This window comes from Rhinolophus sinicus, linkage group LG16 (assembly GCF_036562045.2).
Source record: "Rhinolophus sinicus isolate RSC01 linkage group LG16, ASM3656204v1, whole genome shotgun sequence".
Classification (NCBI taxonomy): Eukaryota; Metazoa; Chordata; class Mammalia; order Chiroptera; family Rhinolophidae; genus Rhinolophus; species Rhinolophus sinicus.
This window is the reverse complement of record NC_133765.1, coordinates 25,442,806-25,462,408: the sequence shown is the minus strand read 5'-3', so window position 1 is coordinate 25,462,408 and position 19,603 is coordinate 25,442,806. Positions and strand designations below refer to the sequence as shown.

The window sequence follows — 19,603 nt, the reverse complement described above, 5'->3', positions numbered from 1 at the left end:
ACCTGAACCTGACAGCCCGACCTGAACCTGACAGCCTGACCTTCACCCGACAGCCCAACCTAAACCTGACAGCCCGACCTGAACCTGACAGCCCGACCTGAACCTGACAGCCCGACCTGAACCCGACAGCCCAACCTGAACCTGACAGCCCGACACCTGAACCTGACAGCCCGGCCTTCACCTGACAGTCTAATTTTTTCCTGAAAAACGACACAGATCTCAACCCCCTACCAAACAAACAAAAAATCCAGGGGTGAAAAAATATACCAAGTAAGCAATTCAGTTCAATATCCAACCATATAAATTTCCATCAATGTCAAACACAAGGAGATCCCAATGACAGAGAGCTGATGGACACCTTTGGAGGGTGGGGTTTCAGGAAGGGACCCCCTGCTCCCCAAAACTCATCCCTGACCCTTGACCTGTTGGCTGCAGCTTAATAACCATTTAACTTCCCACTTAACAGGAAAGAAAATCTTCAATTTCCCAGAGAGAGACAGAATATGTGACAATGTCAGCTGTAGCCATCCCTGGAGAGGAAACGGTGCCTTAAATCCACACCACGGTGTACATGACTGCGGTTTGGACAAGAGCAGCCAGGCAGGGGTCTCAGGTTGCAGGTGTGGGAGGCTGGGCACCTAGGAACCAAGCTGCTCGCTCACTTTCAGTGTCGGCCCGAGGAATGGCCTGATGAGGTGGCGAAAACTGCCAGTAAGAAGTTGGACATTGTTTTAATCAAGATAAAGCCTGCCCCATGTTCCCAGGTGAGAAAGGCCAAGAGAAACAGAAGGAGGGGTGGGGAAGCAAGCCATGGGGCTTCTTTTTCTGGCAGAGAAAGCACACTCCCGACAGGCACCTCTCCTGCAACAAGATGAGCAGGCCGATTTCTAAAGGTGGCAGCATGTGAAATTCTAGACTCGGGATGATGGTAGCGCAGTAGCTCATCTTTCCTGTTCTGTTCTGGGTGCTCAGAATGTAATCATATACCTCCAGGGGACAAACTTGCTCCTTTGGGGGCAGGGGTGGGGGGGTGCAGGGCGGGGGCAGAGCGAGAAAGAGAGCGAGAGCAAGAGCGAAGAGAGAGACTGTGCAAGGGCATGTGTTAACACGTGAGTGTGTGCATGCATGCGTGTGCGTGTGTGTGTAAAAGGCTAGGTTGCCCGTCCTAGGTACATGCACACACAGTGAGCTCAGCTCCCCTGTGAAGGTTTAACCAAATAGAGAAAGAAAAAGAAGGCATGAGGGAGGGAGAGAGGAACAGTTTTTGCGACTCTGATGTGTCAGCCCTGGATTTTCCATCTATGTAACCACAACCTCCACTGTACTGTACCTCCATCCATCAGCTCCAGAGACTGGAGGCTGTTTCCATCCCTTCTTGGTCAATTAGCTCAGGAAGAGCATAGGGTGAAATCTCAGTCCCTCTGCTCCCTCTGCATTTGACCTCAGTTACCCCCCCGGGGTGATCTGGCCAAACAGCAATGCTTCTACCTCAGTGCTCCTTCACCCCAGGCCCAGAAAAAGACACGCGAGACCTAGGTCTCAGGCAAACGCCTGAGGACTTACTTGGGTGAGGCCTTCCCGCAAGCATCCACCGGGGGTCATAGGGAGCTCTCGTTGGCAGGAATTCAATTTCTCTGTCAATGGGGTCGGTGGGTGTGATAATGGGGACCACGCTGTGATTATCCTAGAAGAGAAAGCCAGATGTCCAACACAGTCTCCTGGGCTTGTCAACAACGCCCCTGATCTGCTCATCCGGCTTCTCGCCTCTGACTATGATTCTCCCTGGTTGTGCTGTGGAAATCCACCCCCAACTAGCTAATCACTATGATTCTGAGTAGCATTTGGCAAGGGCCTACCAAGTGCTGGTGTGCAAACATCATTTCTCTTAATCATCAGGATAACACCCTGGGGGAGGGGCTAATGTTATTCCCATTTCACAGATGAGGCAACTGAGGCCGCTATCTCAAGGTCTCACTGATGCTGAGGAAGAAGCCAGGAATCAAATCCAGCCTGACTACAAAGCTGGAGGATTCTCTGTACTCCAATGTTACCTCATTTTTCCCTCCCATCTCCCACACCCCTCTCCCCCTTGGCAAACAACAGCTTGCTCTCTATGAGTCTGTTTCTATTTTGTTTTGTTTTTCTAGATTCCATATATAAGTGAAATCATCCGGTACTTGTGTTTCTCTGTGTGACGTATTTCACTTAGCATAATACCCTCAGGGTCTATCCATATTGTCACAAATGGTAAGATTTCATTTTTTTTATGGCTGAGTAATATTCCATTGTATATATGTACCACATCTTCTTTATCCATTCATCTATTGATGGACACCTAGGCTGCTTCCATATCTTGGCTATTACTAGTAAGTCTGCAATGAACATAAGGGTGTATATATCTTTTCGAATTAATGTTTTTGTTTTCTTCAGATAAATACCCAGGAGTGGAATTGCTGGATCATATGGCAGTCTAATTTGTAATTCTTTGAGGAACCTCCACACTGTTTTCCATAGTGGCTGCACCAATTTGCAACCCCACCAACAGTGCACAAGGGTTCCCTTTTCTCTGCATCCTCACCAACACCTGTTGTTTGTTGATTTATTGATGATAGCCATTCTGACAAGTGTGAGGTCATATCTCACTGTGGTTTTAATTTGCATTTCTCTGATGATTAGTGATGTTGAGCATCTTTTCATGTCTGTTGGCCATCTGTATGTCCTCTTCGGAGAAATATCTGTTCAGGTCCTCTGCCCATTTTTCAATTGGATTGTTTGTTTTTTTGGTGTTACATTGTGTAAGTTCCTTACGTATTTTCGACATTAAGCCTTTAGCGGATGTATCATTTGCTACAATGTTACCTCTTTTGAGAAGAGGCAATGCCACCCCTTCCTAAATGATCAACAGACAGGAGCCTATGATAGCATTAAAGAAAAAAATCCAAGAACAGCTAGTACAGGACTGGGTGTCAGAGAGGGAAGGAAGGAGGCGTAAAAATTTACTCCCCCAGTCACATCTGCAGCACTCCCTGCCCCCCACAGCCCACACCACCCAGCAAATGAACTTGGTAACAGTCTTCCAGGCTCTAAGCTGAGCAGGAGGGGGGAACACTGCACCTTTGGCATATAGGACAGCCACTCCAGGATGGTATAAACGCCCTCGAAGTCGTCCGGCACGGTGATGTGGGAGACGCCATTGCAATGCATGATCTGCACGCCGCCCAGCTGGTTGTTGGACGTGTAAACCTCTCTGCCTAGGACCTGCGTGGACAGGACAGAGTTAGCAAGTTCTGTCCGGCTCGGGGCCCGTCTACCTGTTTGGAAGTCACTCCCTCGGTGGTCCTCAACCTTGGTTGTGCCTTAGAATCACCTGGGAGCTTTCAGAAACCTGGATGCCCAGGCTACACCCAGACCAATTACATCTGAATCTTTGGCAATTTCTTTTCTTTTCTTTTTTTTTAAATTTCCAGATAATTCCAACATGCAACCTAATTTGAGAATCAGTGACCCAGCTGATTACTTTGGTCATCTCAAAAGCAAAACTCGACCTCGTGTTTCTGATTCAGCACATCTGCGGGGGGGTGGGGGTGGGGGCCGAGAATCTGCTTTTCTAACAAGTTCCCAGGGGATGCTGATGCTGCTGGCCCAGGGCCCAGACTTTGAGGCCTCGGGGGGGATTTTGGCAGACATTAAATTATGGAGGCCTTACAGCAATGTGGAAAATGTTTTCATCAAATGAAAAAAGTAGACTACCAAATTGCCCATTCACTAGGAGTCATGTAAAGACAGAAGATGAGCGGGAAATACACCCAAATGATAGTAGGAGCACTCTTTTCGGTCTTTTTCCAATGTTCTGCAATGCGCCATGCCATTTTAATAATTTTTTTCATTTAATAACTTTTTAAAATTTAGTAATTAAAAAAGTTACAAACGTCAGTAATACAGAATTCCACCAGAAGAGCCTAATACTTTTTTTGGAGGGAGGGGAGTTCCTAAGAGTCCCAGATAATTGCAAATTGGAAATAGTTTTCATATCAGTAGGAATGAAACTGGTTTCATGTGGAGCAAAATCCCCCATCAGGGGACAACAGGAATGGTAAAATGACTCCGAGGCCTTCTCACGGTTACCTTGTTGAGAGCACCGGCTCCTGTCAAGATTATATGGGAGTTTTCCACCTGTATCACTCGCTGGCCCAGCCTCACCAAGTAGGCTCCGATCCCAAGGGCTCGGCAGGTCACCTGTGGAGACAGGATCTTTTGTGAATTCCCAAGGGCCGCGTGCCCCGCCCGCCACAGCGGAGTCGGAGGGGACCGCCCAGGAACCCACTGGACACAAATGGAAGCTACACAAATGGACAGTGTGGCCACTGGCCACCTGATTCGGGGCCAAACAGCAGAGGCAAAGCTTGTCCTTCAGGCTCGCCTGACGTTGGCTTCCTATCTAGGAAGAACCTGGTTAAACAAGAAGAGTGTTCTAGACAGAAAGCAGACGCGAAATGTTCTGGTTCTTCTTGAGCCGGGCCATTCACGAGCCATCACAGCCTCTCACACACACCAAAGGATGGCTAGGAGTGCACTTGAAACTGGTGAAATCCACGTAAGGGCTGCACCGGGTTAAGAGTATTGTGTCAACATCACTGTCATGGTTTTGATAAAGTACTTAGCTATGAAAGCCATTGTCACAGAGGAAGCTGGGTGAGGGGTACATGGGACCTCACTACACTCACTTATAACTTCCAATGAGTCTGAAACTGTTTCAAAACACACACACACACACACACACACACACACACACACACACACAGATGGCACTTGAAAAACAGCAGTTACGGGTGCTGACCACCCTCCCCACACAGTCAAAAATCCACATGTAACTTTTGACTCTCCCAAAACTTAACTGTTAATAGACTATTGTTCACCTGAAATCTATGTAACTTGACTAACAGTTGTCACCCCAACAAACTTTAATTTATAACAAATTGAAAAAAACAAATCCCACCCAGTTTCTAAAATTGAGCTGCACCTGTGACCAGGTAGCCAAAACAAAAAGGGAAACCTAATCAATTACATCATTTGCATTGTCCATGAAGAGAAAAATATACCAATCCTCAGGGGAAAAAAAGACTACTGTTGACCTGAAGCCTTAATGATAACATAAACAATTAACACATATTTTACACGTTGTATGTATCATATACTGTATTCTTACAATAAAGGAAGTAGAGAAAAGAAAAATAATGTTATTAAGATCATAAGGAAAACACATGGTAGTTATTGAAAAAAATCCACATATAAATGGACCCATGCAGTTCAAAACTGTGTTGTTCAAGGGTTGATTATATATAAAGATATATTTATTATGTACATATATATAATATATATCTTTCGGAATATATAAATGTATAAAATATGTATAAAAATATGTACCTTTTTATACATTTCAAAATAAAGATATTTTTGAAACATATAAAAATACATATGTTTTACATACATTTTTTTTATTTTGAAATACATACAAAATAAATATATATATGACATGAGGAAAATAAGCCTGAGGAAGACACTCAGCATTTTTCACCTTGGAAACTAGAGATCCAACACTTAATGTAAAAATAAGGCCTTGAATAATAGTTTACCATTATTACTACTACTATTAGTAGATTACTATAACTACTACTACTAAAAACAGTATGTTTGGAAAGGTCAAGCCGGGAGACACTCATCCAATACCACTAAAAATCAGACAAAAGTTCATCTAAGTCTTCAATACCTTTTCAATAGGAGGAGAACGGACTCTGATTCAAGCAAACCAACTATTAGAAGATACTTGGGAGGTAACCGTTAAAACTGAATCCAAGCTGGGTTCTGAGGATATTAAAGAGCCGCCCCTGCTGCTGCTGGGTGCACAATAATATTGTGGGTCTGTAAACTGGGGGAGGGGAAGTCGCTATCTAGTAAAGATCCACACTGTGGTATTTACAGACAGAAAGACATGACAGGGGGTTTGCTTTCAAACATTGCAAATCAGGGGGCGGAGGGATTGACATAGGAATGGCTGCATGTTGATAACTATTGAAGCTGCACGGTAAACACATGGGGCTCCTTATCAAGTCTCTTTACTTTTGTGACTATTTTAAAGTTTCTATAATAAAAGTTGAGACATTCAAAAAAGTAAATAAATAAAGCAAGAGGCGACTCACCAAGCTAATGGTGACGATCTCATCATAAGCCAGAGAGGACTCCCCAGCAATCATGCCTGAACCCCGCAGGTTCTCCACGCCCAGGCCATCCTCCTTCCCAATTATATCCGTGATGACATACCTTCAAGAACCAAACACAAGTTAAAGACAGATCTGGTGCGGAAATCGGAGGCTGATGCATTTCCCAAGGCCCTGAGGCAGGAGGGGCAAGCAAGGCCGTAAAGCAGCCAGAGGTGAAATGAAAGCAGAGGTCTAGAACCCTCACGATTGGCCCTGACGTTTCTAGAGGAGCAAGTTCAGCATCAATAATTGTCATCCCTCCAACCACAGATGTCTGCCTGCTTGGAGGCTGTCTTAATGGAATGCCATGCCCACCGTGCATTCCTCTGAAAGCAATCTAGAATAGCATCTGGTCTACAGAGAGAGGGGGGTATACTTGGGAAGCCACTTAGTCCACAATCCATCAATCAAGATTCCATGGCCACATAAGTGTAAGAGTCACTGTACAGCCTAACCTGTTAGAGATTCCCAAGGTACTTTAATACATTAAAGGTTCTGAGAAGGCCTGCAATAAAGATGCTTGTTAGGGACACATCCTTTAAGCCAGGGTTTCCTAAACCTACTTGACTATGGAAATCTTTCCTCCCTCCTACATATCCCCAACTAACATTCTGGAAAACTCAGCTTGGGAAATTCTGATTTAGTCAACCTTGCTAAAAGAAAACAGCAACATTCCCTGGAAAAGAAGCCGGTAGCCTTGATGTTCTCACAGAGAAGCCCCCTGCCCTGCCCACACCTTGCCAAATCACAGCTGCATCAGTTTGGCTAGTTTGGTCATAAAAGGTGAGCCTGCAGCTCTGGGGATACCATGGGAATGCCATCTAATTCTCCCTGTGTGATGTGCTATTTTTGTGAGCGGCATGGCTCACGTTGGGATGACAAGGATGGGTTCCTCCTAGAGAAAGCCCCAGGTATGTAAGTCATCAGTGCCCGGAAGCTCAGGGGTCCCAGTGTACAGACACCACCACCCATTTGAAAACACCACCATAAGCCAGGATGCAAAGAGACAGATTCCTCAGTAGTAGCTGGAATTAATCACAGACAACATGAGGGGTGCCGCCGGCTAAGTCATTTACCTGGATTCTCCTTCTTCTTCGATGTGTTTACAATGGACAGAGTTCAGAGAGCTGATTCTGGTGTAGTCTTGCGGAGTCAGGTACAGGTATTTAAACCCCTTAAAAAAATATACTCCAGTGAGGCTGACTCCAGTTCCCTGAACTCAGACAGCTACTGTTTTTTTGTGTTTTTTTTAATGTCAATATTGTATAGGGGCAGATGTTAGTAACATGTTAACAATGTTTAATAACATGTTAACATGTCTGATGTTAATACCATGTCAGTAACAACTATAAACTGAAGATCCGCTCTGTGCTAAGCACTTTCCACTTATCCTTACAACACAGCCTCACTTTTTTCCTGGGAGCTCAGATTCTGTTCCTCAATTACCTCTGCACCAGTGCTCCCCTAAGGAGCCTTTTCAAGCTTTTTTCCTTATTGCAAGCACCCCCCCTCCCCCATTTTATGATATATTGTTTACGTACTATGTGTGTGTGTATGTGTGTGTTTGTGTGTGTCACATGAAAAGAATAATTCTGTCCCCTTTGGGGAAGGCGGTATCATCCCCTGAAAAATACATGCTCTGGTTTTAAATAACGACTCTCTCCCCTGCATCTTCACATCACAAAATGTGTGCTTAGCTCTCATTCATTTTGCCTTTTATTGTAGCTGGTGTCTTTACATCTCCTGGACGTCTTTTAAGACCTCTCCGAGACCAGGGACGATGTAGTTTCCACTTTAGCATTCTCAGTGTTGACTGCATTCAGAAGATGCTCAGTGTATATTACGTCACTGTTTATAAACGTTTTTCATTACTGTCACCCTAAGGAGCCTTTAAACACAGTTTTTCCTAATCGCCATCCCCTCCCATGAAATTTTAATACCAACATACTGTATGCCTGTTTATGTACGGTACGGATATCTGTGCTTTATATATAAAGAGAGTAACAAGATGTTTCCGCCCCTCTCATGGGCGCTATCACCCCCACTGAAAATATGTTAGCTGAGCAGAATCACGCCGCCCCACTTGCTTCATGACGTACTTTGTGGGGATCTTCTGGGTCCACCCAAGCCACCTGGAACATGTGTTTGATTTCCTCTGCAAGGCCAATACGGGCCCCGCTGTTGGCTGCAAGGTAGATTTTGGGGATGCCCTCTGCCCGGGCCATCTCAGATGCCCGCAGGTACAGCAGGTCTTCTCCCAGGCCAAAGGAGCCGATGCTAAAGGTGATGTCGTTGCTGATGACGATCACATCTCGCCCTTCCGGATACTCTCGGGTCTTAAACCTCATTTTGAAGGCCACCATGCCCACCTGGCGACAAGACAAATGCACCAGGAAAACGGGTTTGTGTCTGCAGGGGGAAATATTTTGAAAGGGTGACTCCAGCCAGGGACGGGGCTCTGCTGAGTTCTTACCTCATTTCCTCCAGGAAGTCGGTTCATCTCTACCAGTTGGCCCTGAGGGTCCAGCACCAGTTCAGTGTAAGTCAGGATGTCTTTGGGGTACTTGTCTGGGGAGCCCCACAGTTTAAAGAGAGCCTGCGGGGGAAAGGGGAAGAAAGAGAAAAACCTGAAGTCCTCAGTAAGGAGGCATGTTTTCTAGTTCTTTCTCTTTTAATTATGAACTATTTAAAGCACACAAAAAACATGCAGAATAATAAATATCTGAGCACTCATCTCATGGTTTTGTCATAATTTTTCCTTAGTTAAGATTTTTTTTTAAAGAAGTAAGAAAAATGATTGGATGCATTTTTATACACTAATAATGAATTATCAGATGATAAATTAAGGAGAAAATCCCACTGGGGTGGCCCATTAGCTCAGTTAGTTAGAGCGTGGTGCTCATAACACCAAGGTAGCCGGTTCGATCCCCGCATGGGCCACTGTGAGCTGAGCCCTCCTTACAAAAGAAAAAAAGCATACAATCCCATTTACAATTGCATCAAAAAAATACCTACAAATAAATTTAACCAAGGAGGTAAAAGACTTGTACTCAGAAAATTATAAGACATTGGAGAAAGAAATTAAAGAAGATACAAATAAATGGACGCATATACAATGCTCATGAAGAACTAACATCATTAAAATGTTCATACTACCCAAAGCAATCTATAGATTCAATGCAGTCCCTATCAAAATACCAATGATATTTTTCATAGAACTAGAACAAATAATCTTAAAATTTATGTGGAACCACAAAAGACCCTGAATGACCACAGCAATTTTGAGAAAAAATAACAAAATTGGAGATACTGTATCACGCTCCCTGATATCTTACTACAAGGCCACAGTAATCAAAACAGCATGGTACTGGCATAAAAACAGACACAAAGATCGACGGAACAGAATAGAGAGCCCAGAATTAAATACACTCCTATATGGTCATTTAATCTATACCAAAGGAGGCAAGAACCATTTATTGAATAAATGGTGCTGGGAAAACTGGCATGTAAAAAAAAATAAAACTGGACCACCTTCTTACGCCATATGCAAGAATAAACTCAAAACGGATTAAAGACTTAAATGTAAGACCTGAAACCATAAAACTCCTAAAAGAAATATAGACAGTAAACTCTCTGATATTGCTCTTAGAGATATTTTTCTGTTCTCTCTCCTCAAGCAAGGGAAACAAAAAACATATAAACAAATGGGACCACATCAAACTAAAAAGATTTTGCACAGCAAAGGAAACCATCAACAAAACAAAAAGACAGCATACTGAATGGGAAAAGATATTCGCTAGTGATACATTTGATAAGGGGTTAATATCCTAAATTTATTTAAAAAACTTATACAAAAAAACCAAACAATTCAATTAAAAAATGGGCAGAGGGCCTGAATAGACATTTCCCCAAAGAGGACATACAGATGGGCCCATAGACATATAAAAAGATGCTCCATTGTCACTAATCATCAGATAAATACAAATTAAAGCCACAATGAGGCATCACCTCACACCTGTCAGAATGACCATCATCAATAAATCAACAAACAATTGTTGGTGAGGATGTGGAGAAAAGGGAACCTTTGCACACTGTTGGTGGGACAGCAAACTGGTGCAGCCAGTATGGAAAACAGTATGGGGGTTCCTCAAAAAATTAAAAACAGAACTATCTGATGATCCAGCAATTCCACTTCTGGGTATTTATCTGAATAAAAACAAAAACACTAACTCAAAATGATATATGTATCCCTATGTTCACTGCAGCATTACTCACAATAGCTAAGATACAGAAGCAACCCAAGTGCCCATCAATAATAAATGACTGGATAAAGAAGTGGTACATATATACAATGGAATATTACTCAGCCATAAAAAATAATGAAACCTTACCATTTGCAACAACATGGATGGACCGGGAGGGTATTACGCTAAGTGAAATAAGTCAGACTGAGAAAGACAAATACCACATGATCTCACTTATATTATTAATGAGGTGAGCACCTTTAAATGTTTATTGAGTTTCTTTTTTGCCAATTTCCTGTTTATAATTTCTGCTCATATTTTTTATAATTTTGCTTGTTTTCTTCTGATCGATTTATAAGCGTTCTGTAGATAATATAGTTCTAATCCCTTGCTGGTAATAGGCACTGAAACATATTCTCCCAACCTGGGGCTTGTCTTTTCTCTATGCTTTTAACTGACTCCAAGTGGCTTTAAACCCTCTTGAAATTTTTTGTTTTTGTATACTAAATGATGTAGAAATCAAAATTTACTTTTTTCAGTTAGATGCGACATTTCCTTGTACCTTTTAGTTAAGTTTATTCTCTTGACCCACAATCCCACCTCTGTATTCTGTCAAGGTTCTATTCACGAGTGGGTCTGCTTCTAGGCTCTAGCCTGTTCCATTGGTCTATTTGTCTAGCTCCATTACAATCATAGAACATTGTAGTAAGTACTGCTGCTTTAAAATAAGTAGTAACATCTGCTAAGATGAGTCCTCTTGACGTTTTTCTTTTTCAAAATTGTTTTTGCTATTCATGGGCTTTTGCTTTTCCATATGAAATTTTAGTTTTCACCAAAAAACTCTGGAATTTTATTGAATGTATTCATTTGGGCTGAACTAATAGTTTTACAATATTGAATCTTCCCATTATTCCTTCATGACAATCTCCCCATTTATTTGGTTGAAAGTATTTCAATAAAGTTCTAAAATTTCTTCCATAAAGGTCTTGTATGCTTTTTATTTTATTTATTCCTAGGTAATCTTATAGTTGAACTTAATATTGTTTCAGTGTCCTTTTTTTTTTCCTAATTTCATTTTACAATTACTGCTGGTCTACGAGAATGCAATTAAGTTTTGTATATTGATCTTGTATCTAGCAATCTTCCTGTGTTGTCTAACTATATAGATTCTCCTGGATTTCTTATATAGATATTTATATTATCTACAAAAAACACCATTCTGCTTTTTTCTTTCTAGTCTTTATACCTTTTGTTTCTTTTCCTAATCTTATTGCATTGGCCAGGAACTCCGATAAAAAATGTTGAATACAATTGGGGATAAAAGCTAATTCTGTTTCGTACCTGTCTTTAAAGAGAATACTTTCAACATTTTACCATTAGGTTTTATTAATTTTAGGTTGATATCTTTTATCAAGATAAATTCCCTTCTATTCCTAGTTTATTAAAAACTTTTATTATGAACAGATGCTGTCTTGTCAAATACTTTTTAAAAAGATTTTATTGGGGAAGGGGAACAGGACTTTTATTAGGGAACAGTGTGTACTTCCAGGACTTTCCCCAGTCAAGTTGTTGTCCTTTCAATCTTAGTTGTGAAGGGCGCAGCTCAGTTCCAGATCCAGTTGCCGTTGTTGCAGGGGGCACAGCCCACCATCCCTTGCGGGAGTCGAACTGGCAACCTTGTGGTTGAGAGCCTGTGCTCCAACCAAATGAGCCATCTGGCCACCTGGAAGCTGAGCGGCAGCTCATTGACTTCATTCTAGTTGCGAGGGCGCAGCTCGCTGGTCCATGTGGGAATCGAACCAGCAGCCCTGTTGCCCAGAGCTTGCGCTCTAACCAACGGAGCTACCCGTCCGCCCCGACTATTTTTATACCTACTGAAAAATTTAAGTTTTTTCTTAATCTATTACTATGGTAAATTATATGAATAGTCTTCCTAATATCAAATCATATAAGCAGTCATAAGATAAATCTTTTTTAAAAACCCATTCCTGGATTTTATTTCTAATATTTTATTTATGATTTTTGTGTCATTCATAACTGAGATAACAAATTTCCCTTCTCCTAATGTTCTTATCTGGGATTAATATTAAGGTAATAATAAACTCATATAATGAATTAAGAAGCATTCTTTTTTTTTTTTCCTACTCTCTAAACAACTTGTATACAAAGGGGGGGTTATCTAGTCTTTGAAGATTTGATAGAAATTGTTGTAAAACCATCTGGGCCCAATTTTAGTGAATAGATTTTTTAAACTATTAATTCAATTTCTTTAATGTTTATGACCTAGTTAGATTTTCTATTTCTTCTTCAGTCAGTTTTGATAAAGATATATTTTTCTTGGAAATTTTCATTTCATCTAAGTTTTCAAATTTATGGGTTGTCTGAAGTCTTGTTTCCTTATCTAAAAGAAAGGGGATGGATTTGCTTCTGATTTGTCCGTTTCTTATCCTATGGCCCTTGAGCTCAGAGGTAACAGGAATATAGACAATGATATTTTTAATCTTGAAAGTTTCCATTGAAGCAGCTACTGAATACTTCATATATCTTCCTCAAAACAATCCTGTGAGGAAGGTACTACCATTATACTCATTTTACAAAGGAGAAACCTGAAGCCCAGAGAGGTAAAGGAACCTGCCCAGAGACACACAGGAGGCAAAGGACAGATGCAGGGTTCAAGCTCAGACCTGAGTGATTTTCAGTATCATCTGTTGCGACTATCCTATGTCCCCTCTGCCTGACGTGAACTGATGCTTTCCTGCCCACAGTGTGTGGTCCATGACTTCAGTGTCATGAACGTCACTCACAAAGCAATGTAGAGGATGTAACAGACACCTACGTCCCTAATGCCAGTGTGTTCAGTCTCCTTGAAAGGCTCTACTATGTAAGAAAAATAGCCAGAGGCATAGAAAAAAAAAGTAGTTGAAGGGAACTAAAATATTATTACAGTCGTCAATGGTGGATGGATTACATACGGGTGAAATTTTACTGATTCCTATTTTTCTGTATTTCCCAATGTATACTTTTTAATTGGAAAAACATGACAAAATGTTATTTTTTTTTAAAGTAGACCAACAATTCCTCAAAGGCAGTGATTCCATCCTCTTCCTCATGGTCTATTTACCCTTTGAATGGTGCCTGGCAAGTAGCGGGTACTTAATAAATCAGCTTTGACAAGATCAGAAGGAAACACATCAGAATGTTAAGCAATCTGTCTTTAGGACGTGAAACTATGAGTTACTCTTGTATTCTTTCCACTCTCCTTTATTTTCTGAAGTTTCTACGTTATATTCCTTTTATCACTGGGATGAAACTGGATTTATTTTAGAAAAAAATGAGAAGCCATTGCCAATATTACAGTTGACTCTTGAATAACACAGGTTTGAACTATGTGGGCCCACTTACACACGGATTTTTTTCAGTCAATACTGTAAAGGTATTTTCCACATGATTTCAGCAACATTTTCTTTTCTCTAGCTGACTTGATTGTAAGAACACAGTATAGAATGCATATAACATACAACATATGTGCTCATCGACTACGTTATCAGTAAGGCTTCCGGTCAATGGTAGGCTATGAGTAATTAAGTTTTGGGGGAGTCAAAAGTTATATGCAGAGTTTCCACTGCATAGGGGGTTAGGTCCCCACACAAGGCTCAACTGTAATTGCTTTTTCTTCATGAAGACCTTTTTCTTTAGAGTGGGGTCATCAGAGGAGTAACTGAGGATGGGGGGGTGGGGTGGGATAGGATAGGGTGGGGGTGGTTTGGCGGAGTCCCTAAGGTGACGCGGGGCGTTGCTGCATCTCAGCTGCAGGACTTACCTGCCTGAACATTTCTGGGAAGTCGTACACGTAGGTGGTTCCCAAGGACTGGGCCTGGAATCTCTTGGCCTGAAGCAGGTCCTTGGTGACGTAGGGAGTGTTGATCAGCATCCCATGCTGGGGCCCTTGCTTGTTGCCAAAGGAGTGAAACATGATCTGGACCAAAAAGAAAGAAAAAACAAGAGCGTGAGGGAGGCAAGTCTCAGGGAACCACGCTCCCGCCAAACTTATGTAGGCCGGTTCTCAGTGAAAACACAGTGGACGGAAAGCGCAGCACGTCACGTCACAGAACAAAGTGAGTGCAGGGAGAGCGGATCTTCTCTTGTCTGCCACTGTGGGCAACCAGAACAAAGAGGGGCAGTAAGTGAGGAAACAGCCCCCAAATGTAACTCTCATAGTACTGCACACACACAGTGCATAAAACCCGGTGGAACCCAAATAAAGTCTGCATTTGAGTTCATAGTACTGTACAGTATAAATGTCCTATTTTGACAGGATCCTACATTATGTAAGATGTTATCACTGGGAGTTGGGTGAAGGGTACATGGGAACTCACCGTACTGTTTTTTCCTTTTTACTAATTTTGCAACTTCTTGATAGTAATTATTTCAAAATAAAGTTTTATATATATATATATATGTATATATGTGTGTGTGTGTGTGTGTGTATATATGTGTGTGTGTATATACATATGTATATATAAACGGCAGCCAGTATGATATTTGATTCACTTTACAAAGTCTGTTCTAAAAAAAAGGGTTGGGAAAAATACCCATTTCACTAAGTGAACCACCTGGGCGCTGCATTATAATCAACCATGGTGCCCCACATCTTATCCTGAATATGGTCCTAGAATAGAGTAAACTTTGAAATCATTTTCCTTCTAGGGAAACGAACACCTGGGATTCGGACACTAACACGTCTCTCAGACAGCTCAGAGGGGCGCCCCACTCCGGCACGCAGGGCAAGACGCCCACCGAATGTCACTCGAATGTGTTTTGCTCGGCCGAGAGGCCTGCCTCTGCTTTGGCCTGGACCTCCGTGACCTGGCCCAGCCTTACGTTTCCGGATCTGGGGTCGGTGACTTCTTTGTAGAGGCTGATGTCCAGGTAGTAGCCCGACTCGTTGGTGATGAACAGACGGATGGGCAGGACACCGCTGGTGGTGGTCTGCCGGATGTTGATCTTGACCTCCGCCTGCAGCACGCGCAGTTTCCACAGCCGGCTGCCGTAGCGCATCACCATGGAACGCACCGACTCCTCGATCTGCCCCCAAACCACAGAAAGGCCAATGTCAGAGCCCATTCTGCACACCTTGCTAGTAATAGTTCTAGCACTGGCGACAACGGAAGGATGAGACAGACTGAACGCAAAATGCCTGGGACATAGTATGTATGGATCCAACTACTATGTGAGCTAATAATAACCACCAAAGGCACCTTGCTAAGTATCTGAAAGCTCATTATCTCATTCCGTCCTCATAATCGCTCAAAGAGGCCAGCATTTTCCTCGCCCATTTAGATGAGGAAACTGAGGCTAGAACTGACAGCTAGTTCTCTGACATTACACTGCCTTTATCTCCATGCATCTCAAGCCTATGCATCTTCTCTTCCGGGAACGACGTGCACTGGTGGAGCTGGGTCACCAGCATGGGTCCTTTGCACCCCACAGATGCCAACCTGATGGACCAGGACTCGTTCCATCCCAGAATCACCACCATAAACCCTGCCTGCTCATGAAGAACCAGCTGACGGAGCCCCCAACAGAGCCTAGAACCAGGAAGAGGACAAACTTTTGTTTTGCAAGACATTTGGGACATTCATGCTGTCCTACAAGTGAAGGACAGCCATGAAGGGTGAAGCTCGGAATAGGGATAGGCCTCAGGGTGGTGGCTAAAATATGGCTCTAGAATTAAACAACGGAATGTTTGTTTTCCACCTGCAGCCACCAAGGTTCAAATGTGCACATACACATCCTGGCACTCGGGTCTCGAGTGCCAGGAGACAATGCCCAAAGCGGCACAGCACAAAGAGCCATGGGTCCCAGTGAAGTTGAACTCAGAGATCAGGGAGGGCCCCCCCAAAGGTGAGACCTTGTAGGGGTCCATGATGACCGTGGGCACGAAGTTGAGGAAGATGTGGTTGCAGTCGGTGCGCACGCTGGTGTTGTTGAACGCCACCTCCAGCTCGTCCATGGCCTCCAGGAGCAGCCGCTCACCCTCATTCTGTAGGTACTCGAAGGAGGCTTCCTGCCAAAGGTGAGAGGGGCAGCCGCTAAGTCAAGGGGCGCAGGGCCCGCTCCCAGCTGGCCTCAGAGAGGCGGGGGAGAGGAAAACATTCTTCTCCTTTAAAAGTGTGCCAGGTGAGAACGGCAGAGCCCTGCCTCCGAAGGGGAAGGGATGACAAAGGCCGTTGAGTGCATCCACCATCTTTTATTTTCTGTATTCTGATGCTTTGACAACCTTGCTGACCCCGGAGGGACAGCCCCTTCAAGAGCTGGCTAAATCCTAGAGATAGTAACACAACTCACCCACGAGCATGCTTTTCAAATTCAAACCAACCAATCCAGAGCTCACACCCCAACCACTTCCTTCACTGGGCTTTCACACTCCAGGCCACCTCCCCCTGCCCTAATCACCCCAGGCTCAGGTACCAGGCACCCAGAGACAGCCTCTATGTGCAGAACTGGCTGAAATTCCTCAAACTAGCCAATCCCAAGCCTGCTTACCCTGCCTCACCTGTTCCTTCCTGCAGAAACCACAATAAGGGTTCTTGCCCCAAGTTCCCCCTCCCACCCCAACTCCTGGCTGACTCTGGTGCTTCCCAGTGTGGCCCTCCATGGAATGGAGAGCTCCCTCCTTCTGGACCCTCTGAGTAACAAACAATCTTTTCAATGGCAACTGTCTCCTGATCCGTGGGCCTTATTGCACATGAATAATAGTAAAACCCATTAAAATATCTAGTTGACTGAGGCAGCAAAACACTGAGATCAGCTTAACATCCATCAACAAGAGATTAGTAGGGAAAAAAAAAATACACACAGTACATCCACGCAAGGAAATAACATGGAGTGGATTACCTTCATTAAATGGAAATAGGTCTATAAGTAACTGACCAGTAACAAAAACAAGTCCTCAAATGATTTGTCCACCTGAGCTCCATCTGTAACTATACCCACAACACTACTGTTTCCCTGAAAATAAGACCTAGCCAGACAATCAGCTCTAAGGCGTCTTTTGGAGCAAAAATTAATATAAGACCTGGTCTTATATTATAGTACAATTAAGATCAGGTCTTATGTAATATAATATAGTAAAATGATAGCAAAATAAGACCAGGTATTATATTACATTATATTATATTTTTTATATTATATTTTTTATATTATATTATATTATATTATATATTATATTATATTACATTATATAAGACTCAGTCTTATAGTACAATAAGACTGGGTCTTATATTGATTTTTGCTCCAAAAGACACATTAGAGCTGATTGTCCAGCTAGGTCTTATTTTCGGGGAAACATGGTATGTATTGAATTATTCCTAGAAAGGGTAATAATTCAATACACAACAGGGCTGACTCCTGAGTGGCAGGATTCTGGGTCCTTTTCCTTAACTTTTAAAAGTACAGCTGACCCTTGAACAACACAGGGATTAGGGGCGCTGACCTCCCAGTCAAAAATCCACGTACAGCGACATCTGGCCCTCCATGTACGCAGATCCCCAACCTCGGAGTTGACCCTTGAACAACACAGGTTTGAACTGCGCACGTCCATTGAAAAGAATCCTCATATAAGTGGACCCTCACAGTTCAGACCCATGGTGTTTCAAGGGTCAGCTGTAGTTTTCAGAATTGTTTGAAATTTTCACAACATAATCACGGGTGACTTTTCTAAATGCATGAAACAATGAGAAATGATCATATAATCAGCAAATACAAGAAACTCACTTAACAAACCAGCATCTTTCTATCCTCTCAATTCTCTTCATGCAGAGAGAACCACATGACACAAGAAATGAATCCACGTGCCACCAGCTGGGACCTGAAAATAGGCCATTTCAAGTTCGGCCTCCCCCCCCCAGACTCGAGTGTCACAAGGGCAGGGCCGTGTGTGCCCCATGCATCCTGCAATCCCCAGTGCACAACGCAGGGCCTGGCACAAAAGCAGGAACTCAACAAAGCATAGGAGTGACAAGCTCAGAGGGAGAAAGAAACATCTCGTGACAGTTTACCTTTGTAATCAGGTCCGAGTGCCTGATGATGGCGCGGATGAAGAACCTGTGGTCCGTCACTTCCGCACCTTCCTTCACCTTGGCAGCGCCCAGGTAAAGGTGCATCTTGTGGTTGGCACAGGGCACGGCGGTCAGATCGAAATTGCGCATCCGGCTGAGCTCCAGCTGGAAGGCCAGGGCGGGCTCCAGGTGACGGTAAATGCGATCTTCTGCAAACTGCAGGCCGACGAGACAGAGCAGACAGACACACACACACAGAGACACACACCGAGTCGGACAGAGGCCAAGAGCCTGCTTGGTCCACACTGCCCTGCAGCCCCTGGTGTGTGTGGTTTAGCACTAGGAATGCAGCAGTGACCCCTAATTGTGAGCAACCCCCAGGGCTCAAGAAATTTGGGATTTGGGGACAGCCCAGAGGACAGCCACGGGTGTGTAAGTCTGGCGTGCTGGCATAAAACTCTCAGCTTTCAGGGGAACCCAGCCAGGCCCCAGCACCTGCCAGCACAAACAAGCAGGTCTCAGTCTGTCACAGAGTATTTCTCAAGAAGTCACTAACTCCTGGTGTATTTGTGGAAACTGGCCCCCAAGAGGATGCAACTGACAGTGCTGGAGAATGAACTTTAGAGAAAATGAAGAAGCCAGAGAAAGGATGGGTCTTAACTAGAGAAGGCTTTGGATCAATTAAAATGCGAAGTTCTGAATTTGGCAATCTTGAATCGACGTTGGGAACAAGTCCACCTGTTCTAGAACAGGGATCAGCAAACTTCCTTCACGGGCCGGAGGACTGGTGGACCATACGGTCTATCACGACTACTCGATTCAGCTACTGGAGTGAGAAAGCCACAGCAGACCGTATGTGTGACCACACGGGTGTGGCCATGTTCCAATCAGACTTTATTTATAAAAACAGGCAGCTAGCTTACAAGCCAGTTTGCCAACCACTGTTCTAGAAGCACAAAAGAAAAAGAAGTGGGGAGGACCATCTCACTGAGTCCACCAGCAAGTACAAAAATTGTCCACGTGAAACAGGCTCGTGGAGCGA

The 19,603-nt window shown here is 43.4% G+C and overlaps 1 protein-coding gene and 1 non-coding gene across 23 annotated transcripts in view; one reads left to right on the top strand and one right to left on the bottom strand.

Moving 5' to 3' along the window:
* ACACB (acetyl-CoA carboxylase beta) overlaps window positions 1-19,603 on the bottom strand; it is a 107,524-nt gene that overhangs the window by 8,328 nt on the left and 79,593 nt on the right. For all 22 annotated transcript variants that reach the window (XM_074321669.1, XM_074321660.1, XM_074321661.1 and 19 more), the window contains 11 exons: window positions 18,562-18,777; window positions 16,413-16,568; window positions 15,383-15,586; window positions 14,322-14,477; window positions 8,731-8,853; window positions 8,357-8,626; window positions 7,334-7,431; window positions 6,198-6,318; window positions 4,126-4,236; window positions 3,115-3,258; window positions 1,564-1,684 (listed from right to left, as the gene is read on the bottom strand). In XM_074321669.1, coding sequence (XP_074177770.1) covers window positions 1,564-1,684; window positions 3,115-3,258; window positions 4,126-4,236; window positions 6,198-6,318; window positions 7,334-7,431; window positions 8,357-8,626; window positions 8,731-8,853; window positions 14,322-14,477; window positions 15,383-15,586; window positions 16,413-16,568; window positions 18,562-18,777 — 1,720 coding nt within the window. The remainder of the gene's footprint in view (window positions 1-1,563; window positions 1,685-3,114; window positions 3,259-4,125; window positions 4,237-6,197; window positions 6,319-7,333; window positions 7,432-8,356; window positions 8,627-8,730; window positions 8,854-14,321; window positions 14,478-15,382; window positions 15,587-16,412; window positions 16,569-18,561; window positions 18,778-19,603) is intronic.
* Window positions 9,124-9,197, top strand: TRNAM-CAU (transfer RNA methionine (anticodon CAU)). Its single transcript has one exon. It is a non-coding gene; the product is annotated as a tRNA-Met (tRNA).